The sequence below is a fragment of the Rhinichthys klamathensis genome, unplaced genomic scaffold, assembly GCF_029890125.1.
Source record: "Rhinichthys klamathensis goyatoka isolate OS25496 unplaced genomic scaffold, OSU_Roscu_1.1 h1tg000096l_1, whole genome shotgun sequence".
Classification (NCBI taxonomy): Eukaryota; Metazoa; Chordata; class Actinopteri; order Cypriniformes; family Leuciscidae; genus Rhinichthys; species Rhinichthys klamathensis.
The window spans coordinates 427501-445000 of NW_026606635.1; the positions used below are offsets into that span (position 1 = coordinate 427501).

General features: G+C 44.5%; 1 protein-coding gene across 1 annotated transcript in view; it reads left to right on the plus strand.

The window, feature by feature from the left end:
* The window catches only part of LOC130086521 (A disintegrin and metalloproteinase with thrombospondin motifs 20), a 143124-nt gene that overhangs the window by 77471 nt on the left and 48153 nt on the right, over positions 1–17500 (plus strand). Inside the window, exons 17-22 of the mRNA XM_056252590.1 lie at positions 5634–5800; positions 6121–6250; positions 9054–9180; positions 10977–11187; positions 12355–12516; positions 14029–14193. Of these exons, the coding sequence (XP_056108565.1) occupies positions 5634–5800; positions 6121–6250; positions 9054–9180; positions 10977–11187; positions 12355–12516; positions 14029–14193 (962 nt within the window). The remainder of the gene's footprint in view (positions 1–5633; positions 5801–6120; positions 6251–9053; positions 9181–10976; positions 11188–12354; positions 12517–14028; positions 14194–17500) is intronic.

Here is a 17500-nt window from a genome sequence, read left to right on the forward strand (position 1 = left end):
TGTTACAGTGATGGTATCAGATGATAATACTATGGTCCTCTGATATATGCTAGACATTCTGAATGGTTTCCATATTCACATGCTATGATATTTGCATTGTACTTCAATGAAGAACACACATTTAAACACACTCAGAAAAACAGAAAACGTCTCGGGTTACGTATGTAACCCTTGTTCCCTGAGAAAGGGAACGAGACACTGCGTCGGTGACGACACTAGGGGAACGCCCTTCAGCGTAGCACGTCTGAATTTATGAATGAAACCGAATCCAATCCTATTGGCGTTGCGTGATGACGTAGCGTGTGACGGCATACACGGATGTGTACAAAAGCACGCCGGCACACAGAAAATGTCAGCTTTTGCTATGAAGCAAGTGCTCTAAGCAGGGTGAGGCGTGGCGAACCGACGCAGTGTCTCGTTCCCTTTCTCAGGGAACAAGGGTTACATACGTAACCCGAGACGTTCCCTTTCGAGGGAACTCGAACTGTGTCGGTGACGACACTAGGGGAACGAAATACCCACTATGCCACAACGAACCCCGCTCATCCTAGTGTGAAGCTGTCTTCAGGCACAACTTAGGACGAAAGCACTCGTGCACCGGGTGTAGAGGGAAGGTCCAGACTGTAAAACCTCATGAATGTGTGCGGAGTGGCCCAGCCAGCCGCCTCACATATGTCATGTATGGAAACCCCTGAAAGGAGGGCTCTAGAGGACGCCATGCCTCTGGTGGAGTGAGCCCTCACGGCCATAGGTGAAGGCAAATTGCGCACCTGATAGGCCAGGGCAATAGTCTGAACGATCCAGTTGCTGATGGTCTGCTTAGAGGCGGGAAGCCCCTTCTTGGGAGACCCAAAACACACCAGCAACTGGTCCGACTTCCGCCATGAGGAGGACTTCTGGATGTAATACTGAAGTGCTCTGACAGGGCAGAGCAGATGAAGTCTCTCCTCATCCGCCGTCACATGAGGCGGAGGATGAAATGCCTGCAGAACCAAAGGCCGTGCCACATTAGATGGCACCTTGGGCAAATAGCCAGGCCTGGGGTGAAGGATAGCCTTAATGTTGCCGGGAGCAAACTCCAAGCACTCATTGGAAATAGAGAGCGCCTGGAGATCTCCTACCCTCCTCAGAGAAGTAATAGCCAACAAAAAGACCACCTTAAATGAAAGGTTCTTGGCCTCAGCCGACTCCAATGGTTCGAAGGGGGCCTCGGCCAGCCCTTCGAGCACCACTGCCAGATCCCAAGAGGGAACCCTGGTGCGAGTCGCAGGTCTCATCCTCCAGGCTCCACGGAGGAAACGTACGACCAGGTGATGCCTCCCCAGAGGACCATCACTCAGAGGAGCGTGGAAAGCCGCAATGGCAGCCACATAAACCTTGAGTGTGGACGGGGTAAGCCCTTTCCGATTGGGGGAAAGGCGTACAGACGCAGCCTCGGCCACGTCTGCACAATGGCATCCAACCCCAGCGGGGCTGGATGTGTGAGGGAGAACCACAGTGGACAGTGTGTCGTCTCTCGAGACGCAAATAGGTCCACTTCCACTGGGCCAAACCTCTCGCATATTAACTCCACCACCTCGGGGTGGAGTCTCCATTCCCCGGGCCTCAGCCGCTGCCTCGACAGCATGTCTGCTCCCTGGTTCTGGTCCCCCGGGACATACATCGCCCTGAGAGACGACAGTCTCCGCTGGGACCACAGGAGGATCTGATGCGCCAGTCTGCACAGAGGGCGCGACCTCAGACCCCCCTGATGATTTAAGTAAGATACCACCGACATGTTGTCGGATCTTACTAGGACATGGCGACCATGGAGGTCTGGCAGAAAGCTCCTCAGAGCCCGGAACACCGCCAACATTTCTAGGCAATTTATGTGCCAAGAGGAATGTTGGTCCTGCCAGAGACCTCTCGTAAAACGGCCGTCCATGACCGCGCCCCAGCCCGTGAGGGAGGCGTCTGTCGAAATAGATATTCGGTGACACGACGCTCCCAGCCTGGGACCCTTGGACAAGAACCAAGGCTTCTTCCAAATTGATAGGGAACGAAGGCATCTGCGCGTAACCCTTATCAAGCGGAATGGATTTCCCCTCGGGGAAAACCCCTTGGCTCTTAACCACCACTGCAGGGCTCTCATGTGCAGCAGGCCAGAAGGTATCACGCTGGACGCTGCTGCCATTAGACCCAACACTCTCTGAAAGTGTTTGACAGTGACGGCCTGGCCTAGCTTCATCCTGGACACTGAGGTCAGGATAGACTCGATCTGAGCAGGAGACAATTGTGCCTGCATCGTGACTGAGTCCCACACCACTCCCAGGAACGTGGTTCTCTGGGCTGGTGTCAACACGCTCTTCTTCGTGTTGAGTCTCAACCCCAGGCTCTGGATGTGGGCGAGGACGACATCTCGATGCCGAATCGCCAGCTCTCTCGACTGTGCCAGTATTAACCAGTCGTCGATGTAATTGAGCACCCTGATGCCCTCGAGCCTCAGGGGTGCTAGAGCTGCATCCATGCACTTGGTAAAGGTGCGAGGGGAGAGTGCTAGGCCGAACGGAAGAACCCGATATTGGTAAGCTTCGCCCCCGAAAGCAAACCTCAGGAACCTCCTGTGACATGGAAGGATGGAGATGTGGAAGTAGCCGTCTTTTAGATCTATCGTGACAAACCAATCCTCGGATTGGATTTGATTCACGATAATGGGAATAGTGAGCATTTTGAACCTGAATCTCCTCAGAGACCGATTCAGATGCCTCAGATCTAAAATTGGACGCAACCCTCCATCCTTCTTTGGAACTATGAAGTACCGGCTGTAGAACCCGGACTCTCTGACTAGTGGGGGAACACGCTCTATGGCCCCTTTTTCTAGCAGCGAGTTGACTTCCTGTCCCAACACCAGACCCTGCTCTGGGCGCACTAACGTCCAGACCACCCCGTTGAATTTTGGTGGGCGGACCTGGAACTGTAGTCTGTACCCAATTTCCACAGTGCGCAGGACCCATGGAGAAATATTCGTGAGGTTTTGCCATGCCTCTGCGAAATTCACCAAGGGAACCAGCCCCTCGGGGCTGGTGTCCAGTGTTTTGTGTAAGCCCTTGGCGGCACCCTGAAGCGGAAGACCGGCAGGGGAAAACCGACAACGACCCACAGTGTGCGAGCGCGAACGCTGTCTGACTGCAAGCCTTTGGGGCAGAAAAGACAGCGTGTGCTCGCTGGAAGCTGGCGCGTCCCGATGCGTCAGAGACGGCGGGATACTGACGCCAGCTTCCTGAGGGCCCGACGAGAGAGGGGACCTCGGTCGCTCTCTCTCGGGGGGGGCGGCCCTTGGAGGTCCCACAGGAGTTAGGACCTCTTTCCCTTCGCCTTCCTGGACTGGATGACGGTCCTCAGATCCGTCCTTCCAGAAGGCTGTGGGTGAGAGCGCTGCCTAGGGTCCCAAGCTGATTGAGGGGGACCTCTAGAAGCGACACTCCCTCTTTGGCCCTGGCGATAGGAGCTGGATGACGGCTGTGGCTGTTTTGACCCTCTAGCAGCCGACTTCCTAGACCTCGACCGGCGAGGGAGATATTGCCTAAACGCTTCACTCTGCTTTTTTAGTGTCCTGAAATCTGTCGACGACAGCATTAACCGCCTCGCCGAACAGACCAGAGGTACAAATGGGTGCATCAAGAAGAAAAGCCCTGTCCTTCTCCTTGATGCCAGAGAGATTAAGCCACAGATGCCTCTCCGTGGTTACCAGAGCTGACATGGAGCGGCCGATGGCGCGGGCCGTCTCCTTGGTAACCCGGAGAGACAAGTCTGTGGCTTTACGAAGCTCGGCAACATCCTCCCTAGTAGGACCCTCGCCCTGGTCCATGTCTTTTAAGAGGTCGGCCTGGTACGCCTGCAGAATGGCCATCGTGTGCAGGCTCGCACCAGCCCGACCTGCCGCCATATAGGCTCTGCCCACCAACGCAGATGTAGTGCGACATGGCTTGGAGGGCAGCGCCGGCGTCTTAAGGGACGATGCAAGATCGGGTGAGAGGTAACTGGCTAAAGCTTCCTCAACCCGTGGCATCGTTCCATAACCATTCTCTCTAACCCCCATAATGTCACTATAGTTCAACATCGGGGGGTTAGACAGGCGCGCTGAAAAGGGCCTGTTCCAGGATTTACACAACTCGTTGTGTAAATCCGGGAAGAACGGTAGAGACCGGCGTGGAGGATGTGCACGGTGCTGCAGGAAGCGCTCGTCGAGTTTACTTCTGACTCGCTCTTCCTGCCTCTTCTGTGGCCAACTAATATGCAGTTTAGTCACAGCCCGTGTCACTACCTCCAAAAGCTCATTATAGCTGGGCGCAGTTTGTGTGTGTGTGTGTGCTTCATGCAGATCCCCCTCCACAATGCTGAGCACATCTAATTCCTCAGAATCAGACAGCTGCAGCACTGGGTCTACATCCCGAACGGGAGAAGCCGCGGAGCGGGCTCCCGAACGGGGGATAGGGGAATCTGAGCTTTCAGATGAGGATTGGGAAAGTGCCTCGGCAGTCCCGACCCCCTCTGAAAGCTCCCTTTGCGAACCCCACGATCTAAGTCGCCGCATCGCCTCGGCAGATGCGGGACCTGAACCGCGGGGAGCGCGCATCTGGCCATCCTCAGAAAATAAAGCCAGACGGGAACGCAGCACTCTCATAGAAAGAGAATCACAGTGGCCGCAAGCAGCCCCCTCGAGAGCTGCTTGGGCGTGCTGCATTCCTAAACAAGCCACACACATCTCGTGTGTGTCCCCAGCCGTGATAAAGCGAGGGCACGGGAACACACAATTTTTAAACTGCTCACTCATTCTCACAATAAATCAGAACTGAGACAAACAACACCAAATAGGACAAACTGATTTCAACACAACACAGAGCGCTTGCTGAATAGCAAAAAGCTGACATTTTCTGTGTGCCGGCGTGCTTTTGTACACATCCGTGTATGCCGTCACACGCTACGTCATCACGCAACGCCAATAGGATTGGATTCGGTTTCATTCATAAATTCAGACGTGCTACGCTGAAGGGCGTTCCCCTAGTGTCGTCACCGACGCAGTTCGAGTTCCCTCGAAAGGGAACTACTGTTAATGAATCTGTATGAGATCGAATTAACGCTAGATGTTTTGCTATAAATTACAGACATGCACCTGAGGACTATTTCAATTTTTTTCTCAGTAATTTCGCTTTATTTCCAGATTCACTTATCGGCTCGTTCTTACGCACTAGAGCTCGTTCACACATGCGCACTCTTCAAACACTACACTTTAAATCTCTTGACAAACTAAAAGACGTAAATGACATTAGTATGTATTCTGAATAAAAGACACAGATTGCACTGAATGTCAGCTTGATTATTTGTCTCAAGATCAGGATTTAAGTCCACATGTCATGCAAACAAGGAACTGCTTCTAACCGCAGGTCGAGATCTGTCGCTCACACACGATGCTGTCGCTCAAACACACTCCTCTGCGATGCTGTTTGCAAATGTTCATTGGAACGATGGTTTCGGGAAACACAGACTCTTTGAACTGCTGCTAACGACAGAACTTGCGACCATAGTTGGCTAACGATGCTTTCGGGAAACACCCGTCTGTCCAGCTCTGATCCTTCTTGTCCTCTGATCTACAGCTCTGTCTGACAGTCAGTCCAACTTTCTCCTGAACGGGAACTTTGTGGTGTCCATGTTTAAAAGGGAAATCACCTTTAAGGGAGCAGAGATTGAGTACAGCGGATCCAACACTACAGTGGAACGGATCAACTGCACACAACGGATTGAGGAGGAGCTCGTGCTGCAGGCAAGTCGAACAACACCAAACACAACCATTATAAAAGTGCTTTGTGACACAATTCGGCATCAAGACTTAAGGCCCTTGCACACTGAGTCCGAAAATTTCATATGCATTTTTTCGTACTGGTCATTCAGTGGCTCTGAATTGTCAAAACAACCATCAAAATTCTTGCTACGGATGCAAAGAACGTGGAAAATCGAACCCGATCCAAAAAAATGTATGACGGATGAAAGTTTCGGATGCAGTGTGCAAACATGATTGACAACAAATATTTCAAGTTAGCTTAAAGTTAGATTTACAGGCTTGTGATCTTCCTGTCGTCTCAGGTGCTGTGCGTGGGAAACCTGTATAATCCTGACGTCAGATATTCCTTCAGTATTCCCTTCGAGGAACAGCGGGAGCAGTTCGGCTGGGATCCGGCAGGCCCGTGGCAGGAGTGCAGTCGCATGTGTCAAGGTTCGGCTTTCTTTCTAGGTCTATTGCCTACACCCACTTTTGGTTTTCTGTCCTTAAATACCTTCTCATCTCTCTCTGGTGTTTCTCATCTCTTTCTCATCTCTCTCTGGTGTTTCTCATCACTCTCTGGTGTTTCTCATCTCTTTCTCATCTCTCTCTGGTGTTTCTCATCTCTCTCTGGTGTTTCTCATCTCTTTCTCATCTCTCTCTGGTGTTTCTCATCTCTCTCTCATCTCTCTCTGGTGTTTCTCATCTCTCTCTAATGTTTCTCATCTCTCTCTGGTGTTTCTCATCTCTTTTTCATCTCTCTCTAGTGTTTCTCATCACTCTCTGGTGTTTCTCATCTCTTTCTCATCTCTCTCTGGTGTTTCTCATCTCTCTCTGGTGTTTCTCATCTCTTTCTCATCTCTCTCTGGTGTTTCTCATCTCTCTCTCATCTCTCTCTGGTGTTTCTCATCTCTCTCTAATGTTTCTTATCTCTCTCTGGTGTTTCTCATCTCTTTTTCATCTCTCTCTTGTGTTTCTCATCTCTCTCTAGTGTTTCTCATCTCTCTCTGGTGTTTCTCATCTCTTTCTCATCTCTCTCTGGTGTTTCTCATCTCTCTCTAGTGTTTCTCATCTCTCTCTAATGTTTCTCATCTCTCTCTGGTGTTTCTCATCTCTTTTTCATCTCTCTCTGGTGTTTCTCATCTCTCTCTGGTGTTTCTCATGTCTTTCTCATCTCTCTCTGGTGTTTCTCATCTCTCTCTGGTGTTTCTCATCTCTTTCTCATCTCTCTCTGGTGTTTCTCTTCTCTTTCTCATCTCTCTCTGGTGTTTCTCATCTCTTTCTCATCTCTCTCTAGTGTTTCTCATCTCTTTCACATCTCTCTCTGGTGTTTCTCATCTCTTTCTCATCTCTCTCTAGTGTTTCTCATCTCTTTCTCATCTCTCTCTGGTGTTTCTCATCTCTTTCTCATCTCTCTCTAGTGTTTCTCATCTCTTTCTCATCTCTCTCTGGTGTTTCTCATCTCTTTCTCATCTCTCTCTAGTGTTTCTCATCTCTCTCTGGTGTTTCTCATCTCTCTCTGGTGTTTCTCATCTCTTTCTCATCTCTCTCTAGTGTTTCTCATCTCTTTCTCATCTCTCTCTGGTGTTTCTCATCTCTTTCTCATCTCTCTCTAGTGTTTCTCATCTCTTTCTCATCTCTCTCTAGTGTTTCTCATCTCTTTCTCATCTCACTCTGGTGTTTCTCATCTCTTTCTCATCTCACTCTGGTGTTTCTCATCTCTTTCTCATCTCTCTCTGGTGTTTCTCATCTCTTTCTCATCTCTCTCTGGTGTTTCTCATCTCTTTCTCATCTCTCTCTAGTGTTTCTCATCTCTCTCTAGTGTTTCTCATCTCTTTCTCATCTCTCTCTGGTGTTTCTCTTCTCTTTCTCATCTCTCTCTGGTGTTTCTCATCTCTTTCTCATCTCTCTCTAGTGTTTCTCATCTCTCTCTAATGTTTCTCATCTCTTTCTCATCTCTCTCTGGTGTTTCTCATCTCTTTCTCATCTCTCTCTGGTGTTTCTCTTCTCTTTCTCATCTCTCTCTGGTGTTTCTCATCTCTTTCTCATCTCTCTCTGGTGTTTCTCATCTCTTTCTCATCTCTCTCTGGTGTTTCTCATCTCTTTCTCATCTCTCTCTAGTGTTTCTCATCTCTCTCTAATGTTTCTCATCTCTTTCTCATCTCTCTCTGGTGTTTCTCATCTCTTTCTCATCTCTCTCTGGTGTTTCTCTTCTCTTTCTCATCTCTCTCTGGTGTTTCTCATCTCTTTCTCATCTCTCTCTGGTGTTTCTCATCTCTTTCTCATCTCTCTCTGGTGTTTCTCATCTCTCTCTGGTGTTTCTCATCTCTTTCTCATCTCTCTCTAGTGTTTCTCATCTCTCTCTAATGTTTCTCATCTCTTTCTCATCTCTCTCTGGTGTTTCTCATCTCTTTCTCATCTCTCTCTAGTGTTTCTCATCTCTTTCTCATCTCTCTCTGGTGTTTCTCATCTCTTTCTCATCTCTCTCTAGTGTTTCTCATCTCTCTCTAATGTTTCTCATCTCTTTCTCATCTCTCTCTGGTGTTTCTCATCTCTCTCTGGTGTTTCTCATCTCTCTCTGGTGTTTCTCATCTCTTTCTCATATATCTCTGGTGTTTCTCATATATCTCTGGTGTTTCTCATCTCTTTCTCATCTCTCTCTGGTGTTTCTCATCTCTCTCTAGTGTTTCTCATCTCTTTCTCATCTCTCTCTGGTGTTTCTCATCTCTTTCTCATATATCTCTGGTGTTTCTAATCTCTTTCTCATCTCTCTCTGGTGTTTCTAATCTCTTTCTCATCTCTCTCTGGTGTTTCTCATCTCTTTCTCATCTCTCTCTGGTGTTTCTCATCTCTCTCTGGTGTTTCTCATCTCTCTCTGGTGTTTCTCATCTCTTTCTCATATATCTCTGGTGTTTCTCATCTCTTTCTCATCTCTCTCTGGTGTTTCTAATCTCTTTCTCATCTCTCTCTGGTGTTTCTAATCTCTTTCTCATCTCTCTCTGGTGTTTCTCATCTCTTTCTCATCTCTCTCTGGTGTTTCTCATCTCTCTCTGGTGTTTCTAATCTCTTTCTCATCTCTCTCCTGTGTTTCTCATCTCTTTCTCATCTCTCTCTGGTCTTTCTCATCTCTCTCTGGTGTTTCTCATCTCTTTCTCATATCTCTCTGTTGTTCCTCATCTCTTTCTCTGTAGTTTAAAGAGAAGTCCCTTAAGCTTCACGTGTGTGTGTGTGTGTGTGTGTGTGTGTTCCTCTGCAGGTGAGCGGCGACGGAAGGCGGTGTGTGTTCGTAAGAGCGATCACCTGGTGGTTTCGGATCAGAGGTGTGAGTATCTTCCTCGACCCAGAGGAGCGACGGAGCCCTGCAATAGCGACTGCGAACTCAGGTACATCCACACAACAGCTCCCGTGTCTTATTCCAGTGCTGAACCAAAAGAAAAACTGAAAGCACATAATCTGCAAACACTGAAATATATTTTTGTTTGATTTGATATTGATTTGATTAACAAAGGGGATCTTGGTTTGGAATAACTAATATTTTGCTAAGTGATTAAGCTTGATTTTCCTTCAGTTAGTGTCAGTACAATTGCATCTCATCTCCAGCAATATAAAATATTGCATAATCTCATCAAAATATTTTATACTTTTGAAATTTGATGGCAACGTGCATCCATATTCTGTGAATTTGACCACCATTTCATCACATCACAATATCCTCCATCATCATCGAGCTTTTACTTTAAATATAATTACACATGCATCACTTCCAATGCATGCATTTGTTTCCCACAGTGTAAAAAAATATTTTTCGAAGTTGTAAATAAGATAATTGAAGTATGATTTAAAACAAAATACTATGCCATCTTGGTCATCCCTTGGGGTGAATACATTAGGTGATATATATGATACTCAAGGTCTCTGCTCCATTCAAGATTTAAGAACACGCTTTTATCTTCCTGGGTCCTCTTATTTTGTTTACTTTCAGCTAAGATCAGCATTAAAAACGTATGGAGTTCCCTGGAATTCTCCCCTGTTACAATGGATTGCACCATTACTGGGCAGACCTTCTGTCTCTTTAATATATAGTGCACTGATTCAGCATAGTGCCAAGGCTTTACCAATTGAATCCATATGGAACAGGGGGTTGGGGAGTTTAAATATAAACCTAGATTGGAAGAGAATTTGGTACAATCTAAGTAGGACTTCTAAGAACCTAGCTCACCAACTAATTCACTTCAAAACAATACATAGAGCCTACATCACACCTTATAAGAGATTCCAGATGAAATTACAACCTACTCACAACTGTCATATATGTATCACTGCTTCACCTGGAACGTTTTTACACATGTTTTGGGAGTGTCCAGTTATCTCTAAGTTTTGGTTGCATGTAAACTCATCTTTAGCGGATATACTTAACATTTTTTATGTTCCTAATCCTGGTTTCTGTCTCCTTAATGATAATTCTGATATAAATCTAAAGCAAATTCCGTTCAAAATGTTATTCGCAGGGTTTACTTCTGCAAAGAAAACAATTTTGAAAAACTGGTTCTTTCCGGATATGTGTATGAAATCATTCTGGATCCATAGCCTTGTCAACATTGTCAACCTTGAACATACAACTGCGCGACTCAATAAGGCGCGACCAGCGACTGTACAAGCTTGGAACTCTTTCTCATCTAGGATAATCTCTTGGACCAGGGACAACAGCTAGGCAATCTTTGTTGTGAACTATACCTGCCGAATATATTTCCGTTGTTTTATGTATTGTCTTATCATATGTATTGTCTCATTCATCCATTCATTATACCATTGCGATGTTTTTCCTTTTCTTTTTCTTATCCTTATTTTTTTTTCTTTTTTTTTTCTCCTTATATAGTCACATATGATTTTGGAGATGTCTGTAACCCCCCCCCCCCCCCCCCCCCCCACCCCACAGAAAACAATAAAAATGTTGATCACAAAAAAAAAAAAAAAATACTACTAATTTCATGTTTAATATTTAAAAAATGCAAAAGACCTTTTTTGTATTTTTGATTTGATACATAGGCACCTAATTAGCTGGGAGAGTGTGACGTGCAAATAAACCTTTTGGGTTTCTTGGCTAAAAAAGTCAACACAACACAACAGAAAAGCCATGTCTGTGGGACGGCGTTTGAGCAGGTTTGTGTGTGCTCCTCAGGTGGCACGTGGCGGGCCGCAGCGACTGCTCCAGTAAGTGTGGTCCGGGCTCCCGTACGCTGGACGTGGTGTGTATGCGCTACAGTCAGAGCAAGAGTGTGAGTGAGCGTGTGGAGAGCCGTGCCTGCGCAGACCTGCCCAAACCACAGACTCGAGAGGCCTGTCACGGAGACTGTCTGCTCAAGAGCTGGCAATACAGCGCCTGGTCTCAGGTGACACAGATCATACTCTGACTTATTAAAGTGCCCCGATGCTGTTTCAAACGTTGCTCATTTTGTTCTTGATTCTCCTACAAAATGCATAATCTCATAATCACATAATCTCCACTGCAACATCAGCTCTTTCCTCTCAGTGTCTGAAACTGTTTGATCAAGGATTCAGTCTCTCTAAGCCCCGCCTTTCTGAGAACTGCTCTGCTGTGAATGGTCAGATGGCCCAGTCTGCTGTGATTGGTCAGAAACCAGACACACAGTGATACGAACAGTGACGGTGGCGTGGGTTTTCCCGTATCAATCTCATCAAAGTGGATTTGCTTTGTCAGCAGAAAACAGCGTCTTCTCGACACGAACAACACGAACCGAACTCTCCCAGTCTCAGATACACTACAGTGTTTGAGGGCGGAGCTAAGAGACCCTGTTCAGCCAATCAAGACCAGAGGCTGGCATTATGCTAATTAGTTACAAACCTACAGCTGGAAGTGAGACTGAATTACTGACGACTCTTTTCAGTTCAGAATCACTTCTTCTTTTTTAGAGACAAAAACTCTGCACTTTGATCTTTGAAACTTCGCTGACCTTTTACCCACTACATAAAAGGTCATAAAAAAAAAAAAAAAAGCATAATAGGGCACTTTAATAACAATAATAATATAAAAATAGCCCTAAATCCACCTATTGTTTTTCGTGTCAATTTGATCCCATTCTGTTTTCAAACAGCTTGAAACACTGGTTTATTTCTTCTTGAAATTTGGTGGCTATTCCTCTTTTAGTGTCATGAATGTGCATGCAAAGTTTCGATGTGTTTTGGAAAGGCTGTACACATTTTGTTACGGGGTCAAATTGACCCTCCATTGGTTTCCATTCAATTCAATCAACACTTTGAAAAACAGTTAAGAGTCATAAAAACAAAGCAGAAAACACGTTACCCTCGCAGAGGATATTTATATCAAGTACAAATAGCAATAAATACTACTTACAATAAGTACAAATAATGTGAGGTACTATTTATATTTACTTTTAGTTATTTGCACCTAATTTTTACATGAATCTTTAGTGTTTTTCATAGTGATCATGAATTTTGGAGGATCAGTTTGACCCCGACACAACCGTACTTTAGTGTTTCTCCTGATTCTCTGTAAGGTGTTGTGATTGTGTTTGCAGTGCTCGAGGAGCTGTGGACGAGGCGTTCGGACGAGACAGGCGTTCTGTATGAACAATCTGGGCCGGCGGCTGGCGGAGCGAGAGTGTGACGATCAGAGAGTCGTGAGTGAACCCTGCAGTGACGTGCCCTGTCCCGACTGGAGCGCCAGCCCGTGGAGCGAGGTACTGACTCCAAACTCTTCCAAACTCTTCCTATCCTGCCACACTTATCAAACATCAACAGATGATGTGCTCGTCTTTTCTCCTCTACTGTGCCGTATATCTGAGTGTAACGCTTCTGGAACAAGAACAAATGAATCCTATGAAAGCATTTAAAGGTGACCTATAATTCAAAATTGAATTTACCTTGGTATAGTCAAATAACAAGAGTTCAGTGCATGGACATGACATAGAGTGAATCTCAAACTGGACTGTTTTCGCGTTCTCATTTAATTCACGTTTATGAAAAACACCCCTGAAAAACGGTCGGTTCTCCACACAATACCGACTGTGACGCAATAGTCGGGATCATTAATATGTACGCCTCCAAATATTTGCATAATGCCAGCCCTCAATGCCAGGCGGAACTGCGCAGCCGAAGCATGGCAGTTGCTCAGTGTGGATGTACACATGAACACAAAAGTATTTTTTAGTTCCTTCATCTGAGCCTCTGGAGAAACAATGGGTTAATTTTATTTTCTCTGGAAATTTCCAAACATTTCACCGACTGTTTCCTCAACTTGGGCCAATACAGAGCTGGCCTCGGATCGAGCTACCAAGCAACACTTTCTGATGTGTAATTGTTCAAGTTCAGACAGGTAATCTTTCTCTCAAAATCGTTCAATACTGTTTATGCATCAGTAAGTCAAGCCAGTGACTAAAATATCAGCTTCGCATCGTTTCTTTTAGTAGGATGAAAATAATCGTATTTAAATTGTGAACAAATTATATACAGAAAGCGATCAAAGAACAATCTTTCCACACAGCGCGAGTTTATCTGGACACTTGCCAAACTCGTTATGAAATCAATGACGCACGTTACTGCACAACGAAGCTCTTACTGTATTTACATCATCGTGTTTGCATTGGTGAAAGCATTAGAGTGAGTGCAGAAACTGCTTTGCAATGATAAGATCTTCATTCTCGCGATCAACAGACTGTCATCTGCTCAATGCTCATCACGGCAACATTTTATGTGATGGGAATAGATCTAAATACTTTAAAAACATCTCACGATTCGTTAATCTCGATAGCTGTTATAGTAAAAACGTATAATAGCAGTAGTAAAAGTATTCGGGAGAGAGTTTCACATGTAATGCGTAGCTATTTAATATGCAAGCATGTCAGCCAATCACAGCAGTGGCCGCGGTTACACTGAATCCCACAGCCAATCACAGCAGTGGCCGCGGTTACACTGAATCCCACAGCCAATCACAGCAGTGGCCGCGGTTACACTGAATCCCACAGCAGACACGCCCCTTCAAACAGAGTGTTCAAATCAGAGGCTAAAAGCAGGCTAGGAAAAATGCCATTTATTTCTAAATTATGATTATTTTTTATCTAAAAAACATACTAACATTATAAGGGTAACCCAGGAAACATTATAAAATAATAAAAAAAAACATTCTAGGGCACCTTTAAAAAATATTATATTGAATCGTTACTTGCAGTAACTCTGTGTCTCTATCCTGTCAGTGTCTGGCGACGTGTGGGAAGGGCGTGCGACACCGGCAGGTGCAGTGCATTCTGGGAGACGAGCAGCTGAGTGAGCAGCGCTGTGACCCGAGCACCAAACCCTCGGCGCTGGGCGTCTGTGAGCGTCCCGAATGTGCGTCCTGGCAGACCGGAGGCTGGAGTCCGGTGAGAAACACACCAGCTCGCTCTGTCCCGTGTGTTTGTTCAAGGAGTAGTTCACTTCAAAATGAAAATTAGCCCATGATTTACTCGCCCTCAAGTCATCCTAGGTGTATATGACATTCTTCTTTCAGAGTTATAAAAAAAATTCCTGGCTCTTCCAAGCTTTATAATGGCAGTGAATGGCCATTTCTGTTTTGAAGTCCATAAAAGTGCATCTATCCATGATGGACAGATGCACTTTTATGATGGATAGATGCACTTTTATGATGGACAGATGCACTTTTATGATGGATAGATGCACTTTTATGATGGATAGATGCACTTTTATGATGGATAGATGCACTTTTAGGATGGATAGATGCACTTTTATGATGGACAGATGCACTTTTATGATGGACAGATGCACTTTTATGATGGATAGATGCAATTTTATGATGGATAGATGCACTTTTATGATGGACAGATGCGCTTTTATGATGGATAGATGCACTTTTATGATGGATAGATGCACTTTTATGATGGATAGATGCACTTTTGCACTTTTATGATGGACAGATGCACTTTTATGATGAATAGATGCACTTTATGATGGACAGATGCACTTTTATGATGGACAGATGCACTTTTATGATAGATAGATGCACTTTTATGATGGATAGATGCACTTTTATGATGGATAGATGCACTTTTGCACTTTTATGATGGACAGATGCACTTTTATGATGGATAGATGCACTTTTGCACTTTTATGATGGACAGATGCACTTTTATGATGGACAGATGCACTTTTATGATAGATAGATGCACTTTTATGATGGACAGATGCACTTTTATGATGGACAGATGCACTTTTATGATAGATAGATGCACTTTTATGATGGACAGATGCACTTTTATGATGGATAGATGCACTTTTATGATGGATAGATGCACTTTATGATGGACAGATGCACTTTTATGATGGACAGATGCACTTTTATGATGGATAGATGCACTTTATGATGGACAGATGCACTTTTATGATGAATAGATGCACTTTTATGATGGACAGATGCATAGGCGTAATTCTATGGGGGGACAGGGGGACACGTCCCCCCCAATATTCAACGAAGGGCAATTTGTCCCCCCCAATATTTGATCATATTTGGGGCGCGTTTCCAATACAGATTTGCGCAAAACTTTTGCGATATTTTCTAAATGTCGATAAAAAACTATTGCGAAATGACGGCGTTCCATTAACCGATGTTATGCGACTAAAACGTCTTTTTTTCCTCTCGCGATAAGTCATTCCAAAAATCATGGCAACGGACGTTGGTAGGTTTATAGCCTATATCACAGCCACCGCATAGACATTATTATTATTAATGGAAGGAGACGTGTCGTGTTATCCAAGCGTTAATGGCAGGGAAAGACACGGAGTTCCTGGGTGTTTCTCCCTCATTTCTGCTCCGATGTCTTGATTTTGGCATTTCTTTGAGGTTTAGACACTGATCAATATAGAATGACTTTATTAATGTCATTATAGATCAGTGGGCTTAGAGTCCAGTAGACTATTCCTGTAATTATTGTTTCTTTTATGAATTCAATAAAGAACTCTGTCTCGTATTATGTCCAAACGGTCAGTGTACTTGCATTCATGTTTCTTATTTAACCCGTAATTGCAAAACGAAAAATGAACGGTTGTTGTATTTTTAAAACGCAAAGGTGAACACCAACATTTTAGTTTGACCTGTAGGCCTACACCAAATGCTGCACAAAAAAATAAGAAAATAAATTATATATATATATATATATATATATATGAGAGAGTGAGAGAGAGAGAGAGAGAGAGAGAGAGAGAGAGAGAGAGAGAGAGAGAGAGAGAGAGAGAGAGAGAGAGAGAGAGAGAGAGAGAGAGAGAGAGAGAGATAGATAGACGAATTTTCAGATATTTGTTTATGACTTTTTGCCCCTTTATTAAACATTTAAAATATTCACAAATTAATATTGAGAAAAAAAATGTAGATTTTACTGGTTTTCTAAGGCCAAATTAGAACCTGGAAATTATATTTTTCCCGCAGTGCTCAATGAGAGGAGCCATAACCACAGCCTACAGAAAGGTGATTTATAGGTGAGTTAGGCTATAATAAATGTGTCTGAAAAAATAACGAGGCATTTTAATTGTTTATTATTAAACTATTGTTTTCCTAAATCAGTGTCGGCTAAAAACATATCTCCATCTCCGGATGCACCTTTAGAGAGAAATGCACCTTTCATACGGATTACATAATCAGAAGGTATTAGCTTTCGATTCAAATTTGTTCCTTTTAAAGTGGACATTTAAAGCTTCAGTCTACAAAGGCTAGCCTATCAGTTCTCGCGCTTCAGTTCACGGAGACCATGAAGCGCGCCTGATTGTTTTATTTTATTTTACAAAAGCACATCGTTTTCTTGTTATTGTGAGATTACGCAAATAAAAGTAGTTGCGAATAATGTATTATTATATTCTGTATGACCAGAAATGATAGAGTATTTTAAGTTGTTTCGACTGTTGATAGGAAAATGCAAGTGTTCGCGCCCCGCGCCACCGTGCCATCCAGTGCGCGCTCCACACCCAGTCCGCACACACACTTGGATATGCGTCAAAATCTTGTGTTTATTTGTGATAATCTTAGCCCTATTATTGTCCAACCTGTATTATGAATGAAATGTGACGAATTGCTTTGTTCCTTTTTTGGATAAAAGCGTCTTCTACATATAATAAATGTTATAATAATGATGATAATTATTATTATAATTTGCGGACACGGACCCAAAACACACCGCGTATTCTAAGTCAGGTGACTGTAAATGCGCAAAACCCGTTTCCATTGCAGTTTTGCGAAATATTCCTTTTTCAAATTGCCTGAAAAACCTCCTCATGCGAGCGTAAAAACTTTATTGGGATAAACGGGAGTTTTTGCGAAATGGACGTGTTTCCATTGTGCGCATTTTCATTACGCAATTTCAATTTGCGCAATTTGAAGGGTAATGGAAACGCGGCTTGTATGATTATGCGGGCAGGGCCATATCGATGTGATTGCAAATAGCCTACGTCTTTCTTCCCAGCTCCGAAAATATAAAATCCCGGCCGGTCCATTTCCCAAATCCATTCGACTTGCCTTACACTATACTTTTGGCAAAACCTATTTCTCCTGAAATCCATGTCATGTTTTCCTATCCCTTTAGTAGCTCGTGCATCGTCAGTGAGTTAGGAAAAACCAAACAGAAAAAGAGTTAGGAGGAGCGCGGAAATTGACAGACATTTGGCACATAGGCTATCTATGAATGG